Source organism: Oncorhynchus nerka, linkage group LG14, assembly GCF_034236695.1.
Source record: "Oncorhynchus nerka isolate Pitt River linkage group LG14, Oner_Uvic_2.0, whole genome shotgun sequence".
NCBI lineage: Eukaryota > Metazoa > Chordata > Actinopteri > Salmoniformes > Salmonidae > Oncorhynchus > Oncorhynchus nerka.
The window spans coordinates 34190776-34208631 of NC_088409.1; the positions used below are offsets into that span (position 1 = coordinate 34190776).

The window sequence follows — 17856 nt, forward strand, 5'->3', positions numbered from 1 at the left end:
TCCTTCCTTCCCTCTCTCTCTTTCCTTTCTCTCCATTTTGTTCTCTCTGATGACAACACCAGTAAAGAGAGGACTAGTCAGGTTGGGTTCTGTTGTTTCACTTTCAACACCATGAGAACAAAACATGTATGCACCTTCTCATAAGACAGCTATGGGGTCTGTCAACTAAAAAATAAATCAAGTACTCAGTTCAGAGTCATTTTCATGATGTGTCGATAATGAAGTGGGCTGTGCTTTTTTACTGATTGGCTCACCTTTGTGTTTCTCTTTTTTTTTATATATTTTTTTTTATTAACAACAAATCAATACATAAAGCACATGAGGGAACACAAGCATACATAGATTACAAACAATGGACAATCGAGCTAGAGGGTACAATATCACATTACAATTACACAAGGACCTTAAGGGACATGCATATACTTACAATTCTAACAGCTTTTTTGTTAGTAGAGCATTTAACCGTCTTAAAATACAGTTCAATTTCTTTTTGTAGGATACGAAAATGTGGTTTTCTGTTTGTAAATTTACATTTGTGTATATGAAATTTGGCCAAAAGAATAATGAAATTAATTACATAAAAATGATTCCGCTTATTTCTATTGTATGTAAAGAATCCAAACAGTACATCTCTCCACAATAGTGTAAAATCTTCATAAATGTGTTCAATTATAAACCTACTGATGTCTTGCCACAGTTTTCTTACATGCATACAATGCCAAAAAAGATGCACAACTGTTTCTGGGTGGTCATTACAAAAGGAGCAATTTGAGTTGATGTTTTCCTTAAACTTCTTCATGTAGTGGTTGGCAGGATAGTATTTATGAATAATTTTAAAGGAAACTTCCTTAATTTTGTTAACAAGTAGGTATGTTTGTGGCAACATCCAAACTTTTTTCCAACAGATATTATCAATAAATCCATTCCAGTAAGGCATGACATACGGTATAGATACAACATCCTGCTGAAACAAGGATCGTATCGCTCTGTTGTTGAATGGACCAAAAGAGAAACAAATCTTTCCTACTGATGAGTCAACAGGGTCAATAGAAGGTAGGCTCTGAGGGTCAGGTCTTGACATGTTCCTGAATAACATAGCAACACCTGAGGGAATGGCATCTAAAACAATTGCAAAATCTTTAGGTGTTACAGGGACCTTGTAAAGTGATAAGAATTCTTTATAACTGAGTAAAAGACCCTCTGCATTTACCAGTTGGCTCACCAATAGGATATTATTTCGGAACCAATATTCTAAAAACAGAGAGGTATTTTTATACAATATATCCCGATTATTCCATATATAATATCTGTGTGGAGAAAAATTGTGTTTATAAATTAAGGACCATGACAAGAAAACCTGCCGATGAAAAGCAGAAAGTTTCACTGGAACTTTGTCAATATTATAATTGCAAAACAACATGAAGTTAAGGCCACCAAAAGTAGAGAAGACATGATGAGGAATACAATTCCAGATAGAAGTGGGTCTTCTTAGGAATTGTTTTATCCAATTGATCTTGAAAGTATTATTTAAAGTAGTAAAATCCAGAAAATTCAGTCCACCATTCTCATAAGTGTTCATTACAACAGTTTTCCTAATGTAATGGGTACGGTTTCTCCAAAGAAAGTTGAAAAGCATCTGGTCTATCTCCTTGCTTATTTTACGGTCAAGATATAAAGATAGAGCACCATATGTTAGTCTAGAGATACCTTCAGCCTTGGTTATTAGGACTCTACCTTTTAAAGATAAGTCCCTCTGTAGCCATTGATTTAGTTTCTTCTGGGTTTTTTTAATAAGAGGGTTAAAATTTAGTAAGCCTCTAGACTTCTGATCCTTTGTAATGGTTATGCCTAAATATGTAAGTTCTTCTTTTACTGGAATACCATAATATGAAGGTGTCACACAATCTTTGACAGCCATGAACCTTTGTGTTTCTCATTCAAACACCCACATGGGCAGTTACACACAGCCCACGAGCCCCGCCCCCCTTTCAATACAACTGTTGGATTTTCAAATCCAAACAAGGAGAGGTTTCAACCCACCAGGGGGGAAAAACTGTTTGAGAGAACCAATCAAAGCTCAATCCACCTTCTGCACTAATGGCCTCCTGTCCTGTCCAGACCAGTGTGTCACAGCTCTCCCTCATATCAGCCTGACTACAATACTGCAACATTAGGATCACACCTGCTTATTACTGCTTGAAACTGCACCATTTAGGGTATATTAGCCAGTCATTATCAGCTAATAAGTATCCAACTTAAAACCGAGTGAAAACGCTTTCACCAAGCCAATTAAGTCAAATCAGCTGCAACTACTTCAAGGATTGTGGGGGAATTGTTTTCTAAAAGGGTCACTGGTCCTTAGCTCCTCCCCTAATTCCTGGTCATTTTTCTAACTTCCTGTTATTCTGTCTCTCCTGTGAGTAATTTCCTGTCCACCTGATGGTCAGAGATACACATGGAATGTCCAGGGGGTCTGGGTCAAAGGTCAGGGGCTCACTGAGGCAGAAAGGCTTCCTATAGTACACCGCTCAGCCTCTGCCATTCTTTAAAGGCAAACCTCTACCCCTTCCCCTATATTAATCTGTCTCCCTTATTCCCTGTTATTTAAACATTCCACCTGATCACATTTCACACTGTCCGACCTTGTCAAATCTAAAACAACAACATCATAATAGAATGACAGACAGGCTTGTCCTTCACTGAGCTGACCCAGAGTTTCAGACCATACATTATAAGGTCTGTGTATCAATTACATACATACAATGTCACCTTGAACATTCACACGGTAGAAGCCACAGTAGGAGACAAAAGGAGTAACATCAAAACAGACATAAGGCTATACAATTCATATAAAAGGACCATAGAAGGTCAGGATGGAACAAGAGATGGGTATTGACAGACTGATCTTGAGACTGGCACATCACATAGAGTCCGGTAATCAAATGACAACTTCCTGTCTAATCCTGCTGAAGGGAGCTGTCCATGTTGTGGTGGACCCTTTCAATTGCTACTGGAATAAAACGTCCTGCCAGCAACATGATCTGAGTGACTCACTTCGAACCAGTAATGGGTCTAGTCAGGAGATGTTAGACAGAGGACTCTGTGCTCAGTCACTGGGGTATACATGACAGGGAAGGGGAGTTATAAATGTTGTGAAGGAGAGTCCCATTTACAAGCCATGAGGTCGCTCACTGATAGATGATGTTAATGACCGGCAATGAATGGGCTGTGGTAAGGGGAGACTGGATTCAAATATCTTGTGTCCTCTTCACTTCATCTCCCCCCGTCCCATTCCTATGACCCCATCAATCCAACCCAGCCGCAACCTGTACCCATTGGTCAATACACTGATGACATCGTCAGTCAGACCACTGGTATTCTGGTCTGACTGACGATGTCATCAGCTGTGATTCCAGACGCCAGTCAAATTCCTCTATGTTCTGGTTCCGACAGTTACAGACTGGAATCAACACCTTTCAGTCTGTTCTCTGGTCTGGCTGACTCACCCTGTCCTGAGCCCTGTCTTATATGTCCCTGTCCCTGCTGCAGTGTCTCAACAACATACATGGAGTTCTGAATTAGTGCTCTGAATGGAACGTGATTGTGTTCCCACTGAGGCCAGAGGTCCTTGTTCTGGAATGTCCCTCAGCACTTCTGTTCAAACTGGAAGCCACTGATGGAGATGCCAACATGAGTGGGACCTAATCACATCACAATATCAGTATTTATCAGTGGACTCTATGTGGCTTAACCCTCACTCACCTGTTGAATAGCTGGGGACAGATGTTAGAGACACACTGGAGCCATATCACCTGGTAACCATGCATGACCGTATGTTAACATGGTGACTTCAGAACCAAAAACAACTCTCTGCACTGGAGTAGGGTCTGGTGTCAGCATGGTGACAAGGAGAAAGTGATACACGTCATCCAGTCTAAAAACACTTCCAGTCTCAGTGTATGACTCCTGGTATCACAACTGACAGATGGATGTCCCATTTCACTCATCAGATGTTTTTTTATTTTATTTATTTTTACAAAAATGTCTGTTCATACTAGTAATTGTTTTTATTTATTTGAAAATTGTCTTTCATCCCTCCGTTCACATGATGTCCCCACCTTCAAGTCTGTGAGTGGCTGCGGTCTTCTGATTGACATGACAGTCCACCAATCAGCATCCAGGATTGAGTGGTCACTCCTCTATGAGGAAGTTGATGAGGGCGGTCCTAGGGGACAGAATGGCCTTCTTGATGGTCCGGTCTCCTAGGAGACGCTGTCCCAGCTCGCTCCCCAGAACCAGCGCCCGTACCTGCTCTGTATCCTGGGCCACCTGTCGAGGCACCAACACCGTCCCGCAAACCTTGTTGTTGACCTGAGAGGTGAAAGGGAGAGATGAAAAGGAGGAGAGAAAACCCCAAATAGGTTAAGAGCACAAACCTGAATACTGTGACCTCCTCCCATAGAATACTCCACATCGCTAGTTAACATTGAGTGAGAGCAAACTTTGGTCCAGACATATTAAATAATGTACACTGACTGAGCCAACTCTTAGTGGAGGCTGTGGCTGCATCGAAAGTGATATAATTACATCAGGGACTATAGAACATGCATATGCCTTTCCTCCTCTCCTTTCAGTAAACTGTGTGTGTAACATGAGCTGTCTAAAAACAGACAACTTGTGGTGAAAATGGTCTGGGCAGTCAGATCCTCTACAGCTGAGTAGGAGGAACCTTTATTCCTTATTTCCAGTCTTTGTATGTTTGTGTATCAGCGTGTGTGTCTGTTTGGGTCAAGTCTAAGCTTTCTCCCAATTATGAGTGTGTGTATATGGTATCTGTATATTTGTGTGTTAAGATAAGCTCATAATTAATCAGTGCATGTGTGCACTTCTGTGTGTGTGTGTGTGTGAGTGAGTGAGTGAGTGAGTGAGAGAACGTGTGTGTATTGGCCTGCACTGTGGGCCGAACCCAGGCCTCAGTCTGTCAGAGTCCCAGTGAGATTGAGGTTAGCGCTGCTAGGCTGGGGAAACACACATCAAGGCCTCCGTCTGTCATTAGAGTCCCAGTGAGATTGAGGTTAGTGCAGCTAGGCTGGGGAAACACACATCAAGGCCTCAGATGGTCAGATTCCCAGTAAGATTGAGGTTAGTGCCGCTAGGCTGGGGAAACACACATCAAGGCCTCAGACCAGATCCCAACCAACACCAGCATCATCATCATACAGGTGCCAAAGGGTCAATTGGAGAAATAGTATATGTTTGTGTGTCTGTTTGTGTGTGTTACTGTGCCTGTGTGTGGGGGATGATTGTGTACCGTGGAACGGTAAACGGTTGTGTGTCCTTAATGTGTGTTTGAAAGGATTACAGCTCCCTCATGGGACAGGCCATGAGAGGAGGAAAACATCTACTTTAGATGAGCACAGTCTTTAGCTGGCTATTATCCATTATCTGAGTTAATGTTTAGAGATGTGTGTGTGTGTGTGTGTGTGTGTGTGTGTGTGTACTCTGATTCCCCCCAGCAGGGCTCTCTCAGAGACTTCGATCTTTGAGCAGCTGACTCTGTGACCCCGCACACCACAGCCGCACTGCCTGCTGATTTCCTAGGCATCCTGGGCTGCACGCGCACACACACTTTCCCTCTCAAGCCATATGATCATAGGCTCTGTGTAAATTACAGACAGTGAGCACATGAATGGGGCTATGGCTGTTTTGGTTCAAGGGAGTGCGAGTGCAATTTTGAGTATTTACACAAGAGTATGCCTGTGAGTGTGTGGGAGTGTTATTTTCTTTCAGTCTATCATTTTCTGTAGGGGTGTGTGCCTTGGCATATGTATGGGCATGTGTGAGAGTGAAAGGGGATTGAGCGTGTGAGAGAGGTGTGTGTGTGTGTGTGTGTGTGTGTGTCAAATCAAATCAATGTTTATTTGTTGCGTACACAGACCAGCAGATGTTAAAGCAGGTGCAGGGAAATGCTTGTGTTTCTAGCTCCAGCAGTGCAGTAAGTTTCTAACAGTACAACACTAACACAAATAATCCCCCCCAACAAGAAGAAAGGAGCATGTCATAGTTTGGGAATATAAACACATGGTGTGAATAGACAGTATGAACAGTATACAGTGTATAAGTAGGAAGGTCTGTGCAGCAGTAGTTATATAGATGAGCTATGTTGAGAATATAGTATGTACCTATAAAGTAAGTCATCAATTAGCTTTATTTCTCAGCGATCCAAATAAATGATTTCGGAGCAATACGATTTCAGAACAATACACATTATTAAAAGTGACCAGTGTTCAATGACTATGTACATAGGGCAGAAGTCTCTAAGGTGCAAGGTAAAAATCTGTCGTTCTGTCCCTGAGCAAGGCAGCTAACCCACTGTTCCCCGGGCGCTGAAGACATGGATGTCGATTAAGGCAGCCCCCTGCACTCCTCTGATTCAGAGGGGTTGGGTTAAATGCAGAAGACACATTTCAGTTGAAGGCATTCAGTTGTACAACTGACTAGGTATGCCCCTTTCCCTTGAGTACCGGGTGGTAGTGTGTGTATTTGACAGCCTCACCCGTACAACCAGCTCCAGGGTATCAGGGGTCTCCAGGTACAGAGGGTCTGGGGTGGGCCACGGCTGCTGCAGCACGTCTCCTCCGCGGGAGAGGAGAGGGCTCAGGGGGTTCCTCACCTGGCTCAGCCCTGATTGGAGGTGAAGACAACAAGTCACAAACTAGCAATCAACCAATCACATTTGATTTTTATAGTACTTTACAGACACCCAGCCTAGACGATCCAAGCGTCAGCCACTACAAAACTTCACTGACTGACCATCTCACCACTGTGAGCTCTATGGTCATGCCTCAAGTAATAGGGGACATTCATACTTTTGAAAACTCTATGGAGCATTACAGGAAAGCTTTCAAGAGCTCCCTACAGATCGAGGATTAACAACAGTCCTTCGGTTTGCCCACCCACCGCCTCCTTATGCTAATGTGGGGGGGACCCACAGGGGGCTGAAGGATATTAACTTACTCTCGTCCTTTCTGTCTATGAGGGAGAGATAAAGAGAGTGAAAGCGAGCAAGCGAGAACCACACACACATAGTTTATCTTTTCCATGTTCATCCCTCAGATTCCCTGACTGTGGCTATCAGCTAGAGGATGTTGCCTTTTCCTGCCTTTTCCCAAAAAGCCTCACTCCTCAATGCCCCTCCTCCCAGCCCCCTAGCCCTTACTCCCAGTCCCCGCACCCCACTCCTCCCAGCCCCCTAACCCCTACTCCCAGTCCCCGCCCCCACTCCTCCGAGCCCCCTTGCCCCTACTCCCAGTCCCAGCCCCCTTGTCCCTACTCCCAGTCCCCACTCCTCCCAGTCCCAGCCCCCACTCCTCCCAGCCCCCTTGCCCCTACTCCCAGTCCCCCACTCCTCTCAGCCCCCTAGCCCATACTCCCAGTCCCAGCCCCCCACTCCTCCCAGTCCCAGCCCCCACTCCTCCCAGTCCCCTTGCCCCTACTCCCAGTCCCAGCCCCCACTCCTCCCAGCCCCCTTGCCCCTACTCCCAGTCCCCCACTCCTCCCAGCCCCTAGCCCATACTCCCAGTCCCAGCCCCCACTCCTCCCAGTGCCCTAGCCCCTACTCCCAGTCCCAGCCCCCACTCCTCCCAGTCCCCTAGCTCCTACTCCCAGCCCCTAGTCCCAGCCCCTAGCTCCTACTCCCAGCCCCCAAGATCCTACTCCCAGCCCCCAAGATCCTACTCCCAGCCCCCAAGCTCCTACTCCCAGCCCCCTAGCTCCTACTCCCAGCCCCCTAGCTCCTACTCCCAGCCCCTAGCTCATACTCCCAGCCCCCTAGCTCCTACTCCCAGCCCCAAGCTCCTACTCCCAGCCCCCAGTCCCCTAGCCCCAGATTACCAGTCCTACTCCCAGCCCCCAAGCTCCTACTCCCAGCCCCCAAGCTCCTACTCCCAGCCCCCAGTCTCCTAGCCCCAGATTACCAGTCCTACTCCCAGCCCCCAAGCTCCTACTCCCAGCCCCCAAGCTCCTACTCCCAGCCCCCAGTCCCCTAGCCCCAGATTAACAGTCCTACTCCCAGCCCCCAAGCTCCCTCCCAGCCCCAAGCTCCTCCCAGCCCCCAAGCTCCTACTCCCAGCCCCCAGTCCCCTAGCCCCAGATTACCAGTCCTACTCCCAGCCCCCAAGCTCCTACTCCCAGCCCCCAGCCCCCAAGCTCCTACTCCCAGCCCCCAAGCTCCTAGCCCCAGATTACCAGTCCTACTCCCAGCCCCCAAGCTCCTACTCCCAGCCCCCAAGCTCCTACTCCCAGCCCCCAGTCCCCTAGCCCCAGATTACCAGTCCTACTCCCAGCCCCCAAGCTCCTACTCCCAGCCCCCAAGCTCCTACTCCCAGCCCCCAGTCCCCTAGCCCCAGATTACCAGTCCTACTCCCAGCCCCCAAGCTCCTACTCCCAGCACCCAAGCTCCTACTCCCAGCCCCCAAGCTCCTACTCCCAGCCCCCAGTCCCCTAGCCCCAGATTACCAGTCCTACTCCCAGCCCCCAAGTTCTACTCCCAGCCCTCAAACACCTACTCCCAGCCCCCAAGCTCCTAGCCCCAGATTACCAGTCCTACTCCCAGCCCCCAAACTCCTACTCCCAGCCCCCAAGCTCCTACTCCCAGCCCCCAGTCCCCTAGCCCCAGATTACCAGTCCTACTCCCAGCCCCCAAGCTCCTACTCCCAGCCCCCAAGCTCCTACTCCCAGCCCCCAAGCTCCTACTCCCAGCCCTTAGTCTCCTAGCCCCAGATTAACAGTCCTACTCCCAGCCCCCAAGCTCCTACTCCCAGCCCCAAGCTCCTACTCCCAGCCCCCAGTCCCCTAGCCCCAGATTAACAGTCCTACTCCCAGCCCCCAAGCTCCTACTCCCAGCCCCCAAGCTCCTACTCCCAGCCCCAAGCTCCTACTCCCAGCCCCCAAGCTCCTACTCCCAGCCCCCAGTCCCCCAGTCCCTAGCCCCAGATTACCAGTCCTACTCCCAGCCCCCAAGCTCCTACTCCCAGCCCCCCAGCCCCCAAGCTCCTACTCCCAGCCCCCTAGCCCCAGATGACCAGTCCTACTCCCAGCCCCCAAGCTCCTACTCCCAGCCCCCAAGCTCCTACTCCCAGCCCTCAAACTCCCCTACTCCCAGCCCTCAAGCTCCTAGCCCCAGATTACCAGTCCTACTCCCAGCCCCCAAGCTCCTACTCCCAGCCCCAAGCTCCTACTCCCAGCCCCCAGTCCCCTAGCCCCAGATTACCAGTCCTACTCCCAACCCCCAAGATCCTACTCCCAGCCCCCAAGCTCCTACTCCCAGCCCCAGTCCCCTAGCCCCAGATTACCAGTCCTACTCCCAGCCCCCAGTCCCCTAGCCCCAGATTACCAGTCCTACTCCCAGCCCCCAAGCTCCTACTCCCAGCCCCCAGTCCCCTAGCCCCAGATTACCAGTCCTACTCCCAGCCCCCACAGCCCCTATGTCCAGTCCCTCAAGAGAGGAATTGTTTCTGTGTATTTGACAATAGGGGGATGTTCTACTGGACAGTGCGGGGGCACACTTCCTCTTCTGGCTATTTTTATACCATCAGATCACATGGGTCAACCTTTGTCCTGACTCAGCATCAGCTACATTGTTTATGTGATAGGGCTGGGGATTCTCAGTTTGGGTCAGGGGATATTTAGTCACAATCACATTCTGGAGGAGATTCCTGTGAAATGACTGTGTACTGAACTCCTAGACCTTGACATTGCATAGCTTTTCATGCCTATTTTGGTTCATCAACTCAGATTCTTGAAGTATTCACATGGGTATACCACACACAAACAAATGATCTCAATGGACTGTGATGACATCACCAGGGCGTTGCAGAGCATTTTGCGTGTTAGATAAGAGGCCCCATCAACATGACACCCTGAGGTAACTTCCTGTTGGATTCTTTCCAAACCCACATCATCATTCCAGACGGTCCTCTCATCTCCTCTCCAGTCAGTCTCTGTCTCACTAGGAGTGTAGCAGACTATTCCTTTTCCCTGTCTGAAATGGGATTATCATAGCAAAACTCACATGACAACACATCATGTGACACCACATCATGTGACACATCATTCATCTTTTGATGAAAACATATTATTGTCCATTATTTATTTATTCATTCATTCCCACAATGTGTGTGTGTGTGGCCCACCTGCCCAGAGTTCAGAGGCTAGGTGTGGAGCCATGGGAGCGGTCATCACACACAGCGTGGCGAGAGCCTCCTCAAACTCCACACTGTGCTGCAGCACGCGAGATGACACGTTCTGAGAGTGACAGAGAAAGATGTCAGAGGTCAGATCGCACACACGCACACACACGCACACAGTGCCTACTCACAGAGAGTGTGTTGGTGAGTCCCATGAGTCGAGAGATGGCTGCATTCAGGAGGAAGTCTTCTGTGAAGTGACCTGTGACCTGGAAACACAAGACAGGTTGGTCACAGTGGCATCATATCCAGCCATACTGTCTCTGTGTGTGTGTGTGTGTGTCTCTCTCTCTGTGTGTCTCTCTCTCTCTCTCTCTGTGTGGGTCTCTCTCTCTCGCTCTCTGTGTGTGTGTGTGTGTGTCTCTCTCTCTGTGTGTCTCTCTCTCTCTCTCTCTGTGTGGGTCTCTCTCTCTCGCTCTCTGTGTGTGTGTGTGTGTGTGTGTGTCTCTTTCGCTCTGTGTGTGTGTGTCTCGCTCTCTCTCTGTGTGTGTGTGTCTCGCTCTGTGTGTGTGTGTGTCTCTGTGTGTGTGTGTCTCTCTTTCTCACTCTGTGTGTGTGTGTGTCTCTTTCTCACTCTGTGTGTGTGTGTCTCTCTTGCTCTCTCTGTGTGTGTGTGTCTCTCTTGCTCTCTCTGTGTGTGTGTGTGTGTCTCTCTTGCTCTCTGTGTGTGTGTGTGTGTGTCTCTCTTGCTCTCTCTGTGTGTGTGTGTGTGTCTCTCTTGCTCTCTCTGTGTGTGTGTGTGTCTCTCTTGCTCTGTGTGTGTGTGTGTGTCTATCTTGCTCTGTGTGTGTGTGTGTGTGTCTCTCTCTCTCTTGCTCTGTGTGTGTGTGTGTGTCTCTTGCTCTGTGTGTGTGTGTGTGTGTGTCTCTCTTGCTCTCTGTGTGTGTGTCTCTCTCTCGCTCACTGTGTGTGTGTGTGTGTGTGTGTGTGTGTGTGTCTCTGTGTGTGTGTGTCTCTCTCTCTGTGTGTGTGTGTCTCTCTTTCTCACTCTGTGTGTGTGTGTCTCTCTTTCTCACTCTGTGTGTGTGTGTCTCTCTTTCTCACTCTGTGTGTGTGTGTCTCTCTTGCTCTCTCTGTGTGTGTGTGTCTCTCTTGCTCTCTCTGTGTATGTGTGTGTGTGTCTCTCTTGCTCTCTCTGTGTGTGTGTGTGTGTGTGTCTCTCTTGCTCTCTCTGTGTATGTGTGTGTGTGTCTCTCTTGCTCTCTCTGTGTGTGTGTGTGTGTGTGTCTCTCTTGCTCTCTCAGTGTGTGTGTGTGTCTCTCTTGCTCTGTGTGTGTGTGTGTCTATCTTGCTCTGTGTGTGTGTGTGTCTCTCTCTCTCTTGCTCTGTGTGTGTGTGTCTCTTGCTCTGTGTGTGTGTGTCTCTCTTGCTCTCTGTGTGTGTGTCTCTCTCTCGCTCACTGTGTGTGTGTGTGTGTGTGTGTGTGTGTGTGTGTGTGTGTGTGTGTGTCTCTCTCTTGCTCTGTGTGTCTCTCTCTCTAAAACAATGTTTCCCTGTGGTAAGGGATAGTATCAGGGAGAACCTCCCAGCTGTCTGTGATGGTTCATGGTGATGAATGGAAAACAACAATAGGACCAGAGGATAATCACTATACATGGTTCTGATAACTGGTTGGCTCACACTGTTTAAAAACAAGAAGGCTACATGTGAACATTCCACAGTTAAGTCTTCTGGGAAAGAGAACCCCTTTGGCACGGGCCTTTGGGAGAAGGTCAAAGACAGAGGGTGGATCAAAGGATGGCCGTGGCTTTGGGGGGGCTTAGGGTGGACCGGGCCATACACACGCACACAGGGCCCTTTAACAGTACAGACTTTGAAGGGCGAGAAGAGAATCAAACCCCACCGGCCACACTGAGGGAGTCGGAACAGAAGGCGGCTATTTATAAAAGTGTGAAAGCGTCACTATTGGATATCAAATCCATTTCCATTCTCTGCTCCTCACACCCGCTAGGCTACTCTGGGCTGCCAGACCTGAGAGTGGTCTCAGGTTACCATATAGATCCCAGGATGACATGACAACAGCAGCTTCTCCTGTTATGCAGCGCTGAGGCTAAAATGTATAGTATGGATGTAACCTCATGGAATACGATAAGGTGCTATAGTTAACACAGCGTCATCATCTTTTCTTATTTATATATTATTTTATAAAAATAAACTTTTCCTCCCCAATTTCGTGGTATCTAATTGGTTGTTACAGTCTGGTCACCGTACACCTGGCGACCGTGTCAGTGTGCACTGCGCCCTGTCCGACACAGGAGGCGCTAGAGCGCGATGGGACAAGAACATCCCTGCCGGCCAAACACTCCACTAACCCGGACGACGCTGGGCCAATTGTGTGCTGCCTTATGGCTCTCACAGTCGCGGCCGGCTGCGACAGAGCCTGGACTCTAACCAGGATCTTTAGCAGCACAGCTAGCACTGTGATGCAGGACCGTAGACCACTTCTCCACCCGAGAGGCCTCCAGTGTCATGTTCACACACCACAAATAAAGGTCAAATCTAAAAAATGAATCCTGCAGCACTAATTGAACATTTGATGACAAGGTCTGCAGCGGGAATATAAGAGAGACTAATACTGGTATGACAAATACCCATTTCAACACGTAAGAAGACCAGGATGATACAAATATTCAATGCATTTACATATTCAGGTATAAGGTCTGAGCATGATAAGGCAGTTTCAGTCATCTACAGCGACTGCAGTTAGTGACACCTACTGGTAAAAGTGGGTAGTACAACACAAACAATAGAATAATGAAAACATGACTTCTCTGTGTTTAGGAATGTTCAGTAACATTCTAAGAGTGTTGATATGTAGCGTGGACATGTCTACCTGTTCAACGGCAAAGTTCTTGTTCTCCCAGATTTTCCTGGCGTCTGCCTGCTCCTTCCTCTTCAGCAACGAGGGGTTGGGGACGTCCCCATCCTGCCGAGCCCTCCTCAGCTTGGTCACCAGACCCCACAGACGGGACTGCCATCGCAGTACCCCGGGCAGAGCGTCCGCTGAGGGGACAACACAAATACACTTTACACCACAGACAAGACTGCCAAAACACATTATAAACATCCGTACTGGACCATTAAAAACAGTTTAATTAAACTCCCCCACAACATACAGTAATTTGACTGCAAAATAAATGCCACACAGTCTATTGTTGGTTAGGTTAGAGGGGAAGGGGATCACAGGGTGCGTGTAACTCACTCTTGACGTCCCAGAGGATGTCCTGTTCAGGGGGAGCAGCGTAGAGGATGTAAAGGCGGACAGTGTCGATGCCATACTGCTGCACCACCTCCTGAGGGTCCAGGCCGTTGTGTTTCGACTTGGACATCTTCTCCCACGTCACCTGCAGCCCGGCCTTACTTCCCACCTGCACCGGCTCCTCACCTGACACAGGGGACAAGGCAATGGTTAGCACTGGACACCTCTATATATCTACAGCGAACTGTCCGTTGTCTGAAATGGCACTGTATTACTACTTTTGTAGTGCACAATATAGGGTGCCATTTCAGATTTGCCTGCAGCAAATGTTGACAGTAGAAGATAAATAGATTTTTTTAAAGCCTCCTGAGAAACAGACAGATAGAAACAGACAGAACTATCTTTCAGTCAATTCCTTGATCAGTCTGTTTACTCAGAGCTAGAACTCCTTTGTGTGTGTGTCCAGTGTGGAAGCCCTCAGAGAGTGATATAAAGCCTCACCTCTATGAACGGAGCCAGTGTCCGTGTTTACCCAGTTGCCAAGCAACGGGAAGAGGAGAAAAGCCATAAAAAAAGCCACACAAAAATTCTGATATAAAGATCTGGCTTTTAACCCTCTAGTCTAGAGTCTAAGCCCCATCTAATCCCAGGGGGGTGGGGGAAGTGTTTTAAGATACCAAGGATCATTTAGCCATTTGATTTAGAATTTTAAGAAGGTATCAAACAAATACTTTATTTGTTTAATGCATTACTGCTATTAGCCAATAGAAATGCAGTGAATGAGTCACTACATGGAACAAGAGAGTAAAAAAACAAAAAGGAAGTTTGTTCTGTTTTGTCTGTCCAATATCTGAGATACAAGAAAGATCAGGTATTTACAGGGCCTTCAGAAAGTATTCAGATCCCTTGACCTTTTCCACATTTAGTTAGGTTTCAGCCTTATTCTAAAATTGATTAAATTGTTTTTTCCCCCTCATCAATCTACACACAATACCTCATAATGCTTTTAGAAATAAAACATCATTATATGAATATTATTCATACCCCTTTAATCAGGAATTTGTTAAAGTACCTTTGGCAGCAATTACAGCCTTGAGTCTTCTTGGGTATGACACCATAAGCATGGCACACCTGTATTTAGGGAGTTTCTTCAATTCTTCTCTGCAGATGCTCTCAAGCTGTCAGGTTGGATGGGGAGCGTTGCTGCACAGCTATTTTCAGGTCACTCCAGAGAAGTTAGATCGGGTTCAAGTCCGGCCATTCAAGGCCATTGCCCCGAAGCTACTCCTATGTTGTCTTGGCTGCGTGCCTTGGGTCGTTGTCCTGTTTGAAGGTGAACCTTCGTCACAGTCTGAGGTCCCGAGCACTCTGGAGAAGGTTTTCATCAAGGATCTCTCTGTACTTGGCTCCGTTCAGCTTTTCCTTTATCCTGACTAGTCTCCTAGTCTCTGCCTCTGAAAAACATCCCCACAGCATGATACCGCCACCACCATGCTTCACCGTAGGGATGGTGCCAGGTTTCCTCCAGACGTGACGCTTGGCATTCAGGTCAAAGAGTTCAATCTTGGTTTCATCAGACCAGAGAATCTTGTTTCTCATGGTCAGAGTTATTTAGGTGCCTTTTGGCAAACTCCAAGCGGGGGGGTTGTGCCTTTTACTGAGGAGTGGCTTCCGTCTGGCCACTCTACCATAAATACCTGATTGGTGGAGTGCTGCAGAGACGGTTGTCCTTCTGGAGGGTCCTCCCATCACCACAGAGGAACTCTAGAGCTCTGTCAGAGTGTCCAGAGGGTTCTTGGTCACCTCCCTGACCAAGGCCCTTCTCCACTGATTGCTCAGTTTGGCCGGGCGGCCAGCTCTAGGAATAGTCTTGGTGATTCCAAACTTCTTCTATTTAAGAATGATGAGGCCACTGTGGTCTTGGGGAGTTTTTGGTACCCTTCCCCAGATCTGTGCCTCGACACAATCCTGTCTCGGAGCTCTACAGACAATTCCTTCAACCTCATGGCTTGGTTTTTGCTCTGACATGCACGGTCAACAGTGGGAACTTACATGAACAGGTGTGTGTACCTTTCCAAATCATGTCCAATCAATAGAATCTACCACAGGTGGACTTCAATCAAGTTATAGAAACATCAAGGATGATCAATGGAAACAGGATGCACCTGAGCTCAATTTCGAGTCTCATAGTGAAGGGTCTGAATACTGACATAAATAAGGTTCCTGTTTTTTTATTTCTAATACATTTGCTAACGTCTTTAAAAAAAAAACAGTTTTCAGTTTGTCATTATGCGGTATTGTGTGTAGATTGCTGAGGATTTTAATTTATTTAATCAATTTTAGAATAAGATCTGAATACTTTCCGACGGCACTGTATCCCCTTATTTTAGGAACTAAACCATCTCCATATACTGTACTTCCATACATGTTTTAAACTGGTACAGGGGACCTTCAGACAAGTCTGTCTCAGCTTTCCACAGAGTCGTTAGCTTTCCACACACACACACACACACATTAGTGTGTAGCCCAAACCGTTCGGACGCTATAGACAGAACTACAAGACTTCAGATGAGGCTTGTGGTCGTCCTAGAGCAAAACGGAGAACACCACTGTGTTCGTGAGAGTCTCATCGTAGAATGGTCATAATAGTTTGTAGTTTGTTTGGACACTACAGATGTTTTCATGGGTATTTTTTGATTATGTTAATTTGATTTCCGCGGGGACGCAGAAATTGTAGGCTAAGGGTTAAGACAGTGCTCCTCCATTCCTTCTTCTAGGACCTGACCAGAAAAAAGTTCTGAGCAACCTCAGGAATCCATCTGTGAGGGATGTCTACTAACTCTAACCTGTGAATGCAGGCGTGTAAAGTCCCCACCCTGTTGTGCCCACCTGTGAAGTCGATATCATCTCTCTTCAGGTACTGTCCGCTGTCTGCAGCTCTAAACGTCTGGCCCTTGATGAGGCCCTGCACCAGCAGCTTCTTGAAAGGCTCCCTGGAGTGGACATTCAAAGAGCTTACATTTTTTACATGTTATTTCTGCAGGGGATAATTATACAAACGTTACAAAGACGTTTTGGCAATGGTGCCTTCTTCAGTTAGCTTCCACTTACTTTTACAGTGCCTTGCGAAAGTATTCGGCCCCCTTGAACTTTGCGACCTTTTGCCACATTTCAGGCTTCAAACATAAAGATATAAAACTGTATTTTTTGTGAAGAATCAACAACAAGTGGGACACAATCATGAAGTGGAACGACATTTATTGAATATTTCAAACTTTTTTAACAAATCACAAACTGAAAAATTGGGCGTGCAAAATTATTCAGCCCCTTTACTTTCAGTGCAGGAAACTCTCTCCAGAAGTTCAGTGAGGATCTCTGAATGATCCAATGTTGACCTAAATTACTAATGATGATAAATACAATCCACCTGTGTGTAATCAAGTCTCCGTATAAATGCACCTGCACTGTGATAGTGTCAGAGGTCCGTTAAAAGCGCAGAGAGCATCATGAAGAACAAGGAACACACCAGGCAGGTCCGAGATACTGTTGTGAAGAAGTTTAAAGCCGGATTTGGATACAAAAAGATTTCCCAAGCTTTAAACATCCCAAGGAGCACTGTGCAAGCGATAATATTGAAATGGAAGGAGTATCAGACCACCAAGACCTGGCCGTCCCTCTAAACTTTCAGCTCATACAAGGAGAAGACTGATCAGAGATGCAGCCAAGAGGCCCATGATCACTCTGGATGAACTGCAGAGATCTACAGCTGAGGTGGGAGACTCTGTCCATAGGACAACAATCAGTCGTATATTGCACAAATCTGGCCTTTATGGAAGAGTGGCAAGAAGAAAGCCATTTCTTAAAGATATCCATAAAAAGTGTTGTTTAAAATTTGCCACAAGCCACCTGGGAGACACACCAAACATGTGGAAGAAGGTGCTCTGGTCAGATGAAACCAAAATTGAACTTTTTGGCAACAATGCAAAACGTTATGTTTGGCGTAAAAGCAACACAGCCCATCACCCTGAACACACCATCCCCACTGTCAAACATGGTGGTGGCAGCATCATGGTTTGGGCCTGCTTTTCTTTAGCAGGGACAGGGAAGATGGTTAAAATTGATGGGAAGATGGATGGAGCCAAATACAGGACCATTCTGGAAGAACCTGATGGAGTCTGGAAAAGACCTGAGACTGGGACGGAGATTTGTCTTCCAACAAGACAATGATCCAAAACATAAAGCAAAATCTACAATGGAATGGTTCAAAAATAAACATATCCAGGTGTTAGAATGGCCAAGTCAAAGTCCAGACCTGAATCCAATCGAGAATCTGTGGAAAGAACTGAAAACTGCTGTTCACAAATGCTCTCCATCCAACCTCACTGAGCTCGAGCTGTTTTGCAAGGAGGA

At 47.1% G+C, this 17856-nt stretch overlaps 1 protein-coding gene across 1 annotated transcript in view; it reads right to left on the minus strand.

Moving 5' to 3' along the window:
* Positions 1-3997: 3997 nt before the first annotated feature.
* lars2 (leucyl-tRNA synthetase 2, mitochondrial) overlaps positions 3998-17856 on the minus strand; it is an 83078-nt gene continuing 69219 nt past the window's right edge. The window contains exons 15-21 of the mRNA XM_065028013.1: positions 16336-16439; positions 13450-13632; positions 13081-13250; positions 10379-10456; positions 10194-10305; positions 6557-6684; positions 3998-4371 (exon numbers count right to left, since the gene is read on the minus strand). Coding sequence (XP_064884085.1) covers positions 4192-4371; positions 6557-6684; positions 10194-10305; positions 10379-10456; positions 13081-13250; positions 13450-13632; positions 16336-16439 — 955 coding nt within the window. The 3' untranslated portion in view covers positions 3998-4191. The remainder of the gene's footprint in view (positions 4372-6556; positions 6685-10193; positions 10306-10378; positions 10457-13080; positions 13251-13449; positions 13633-16335; positions 16440-17856) is intronic.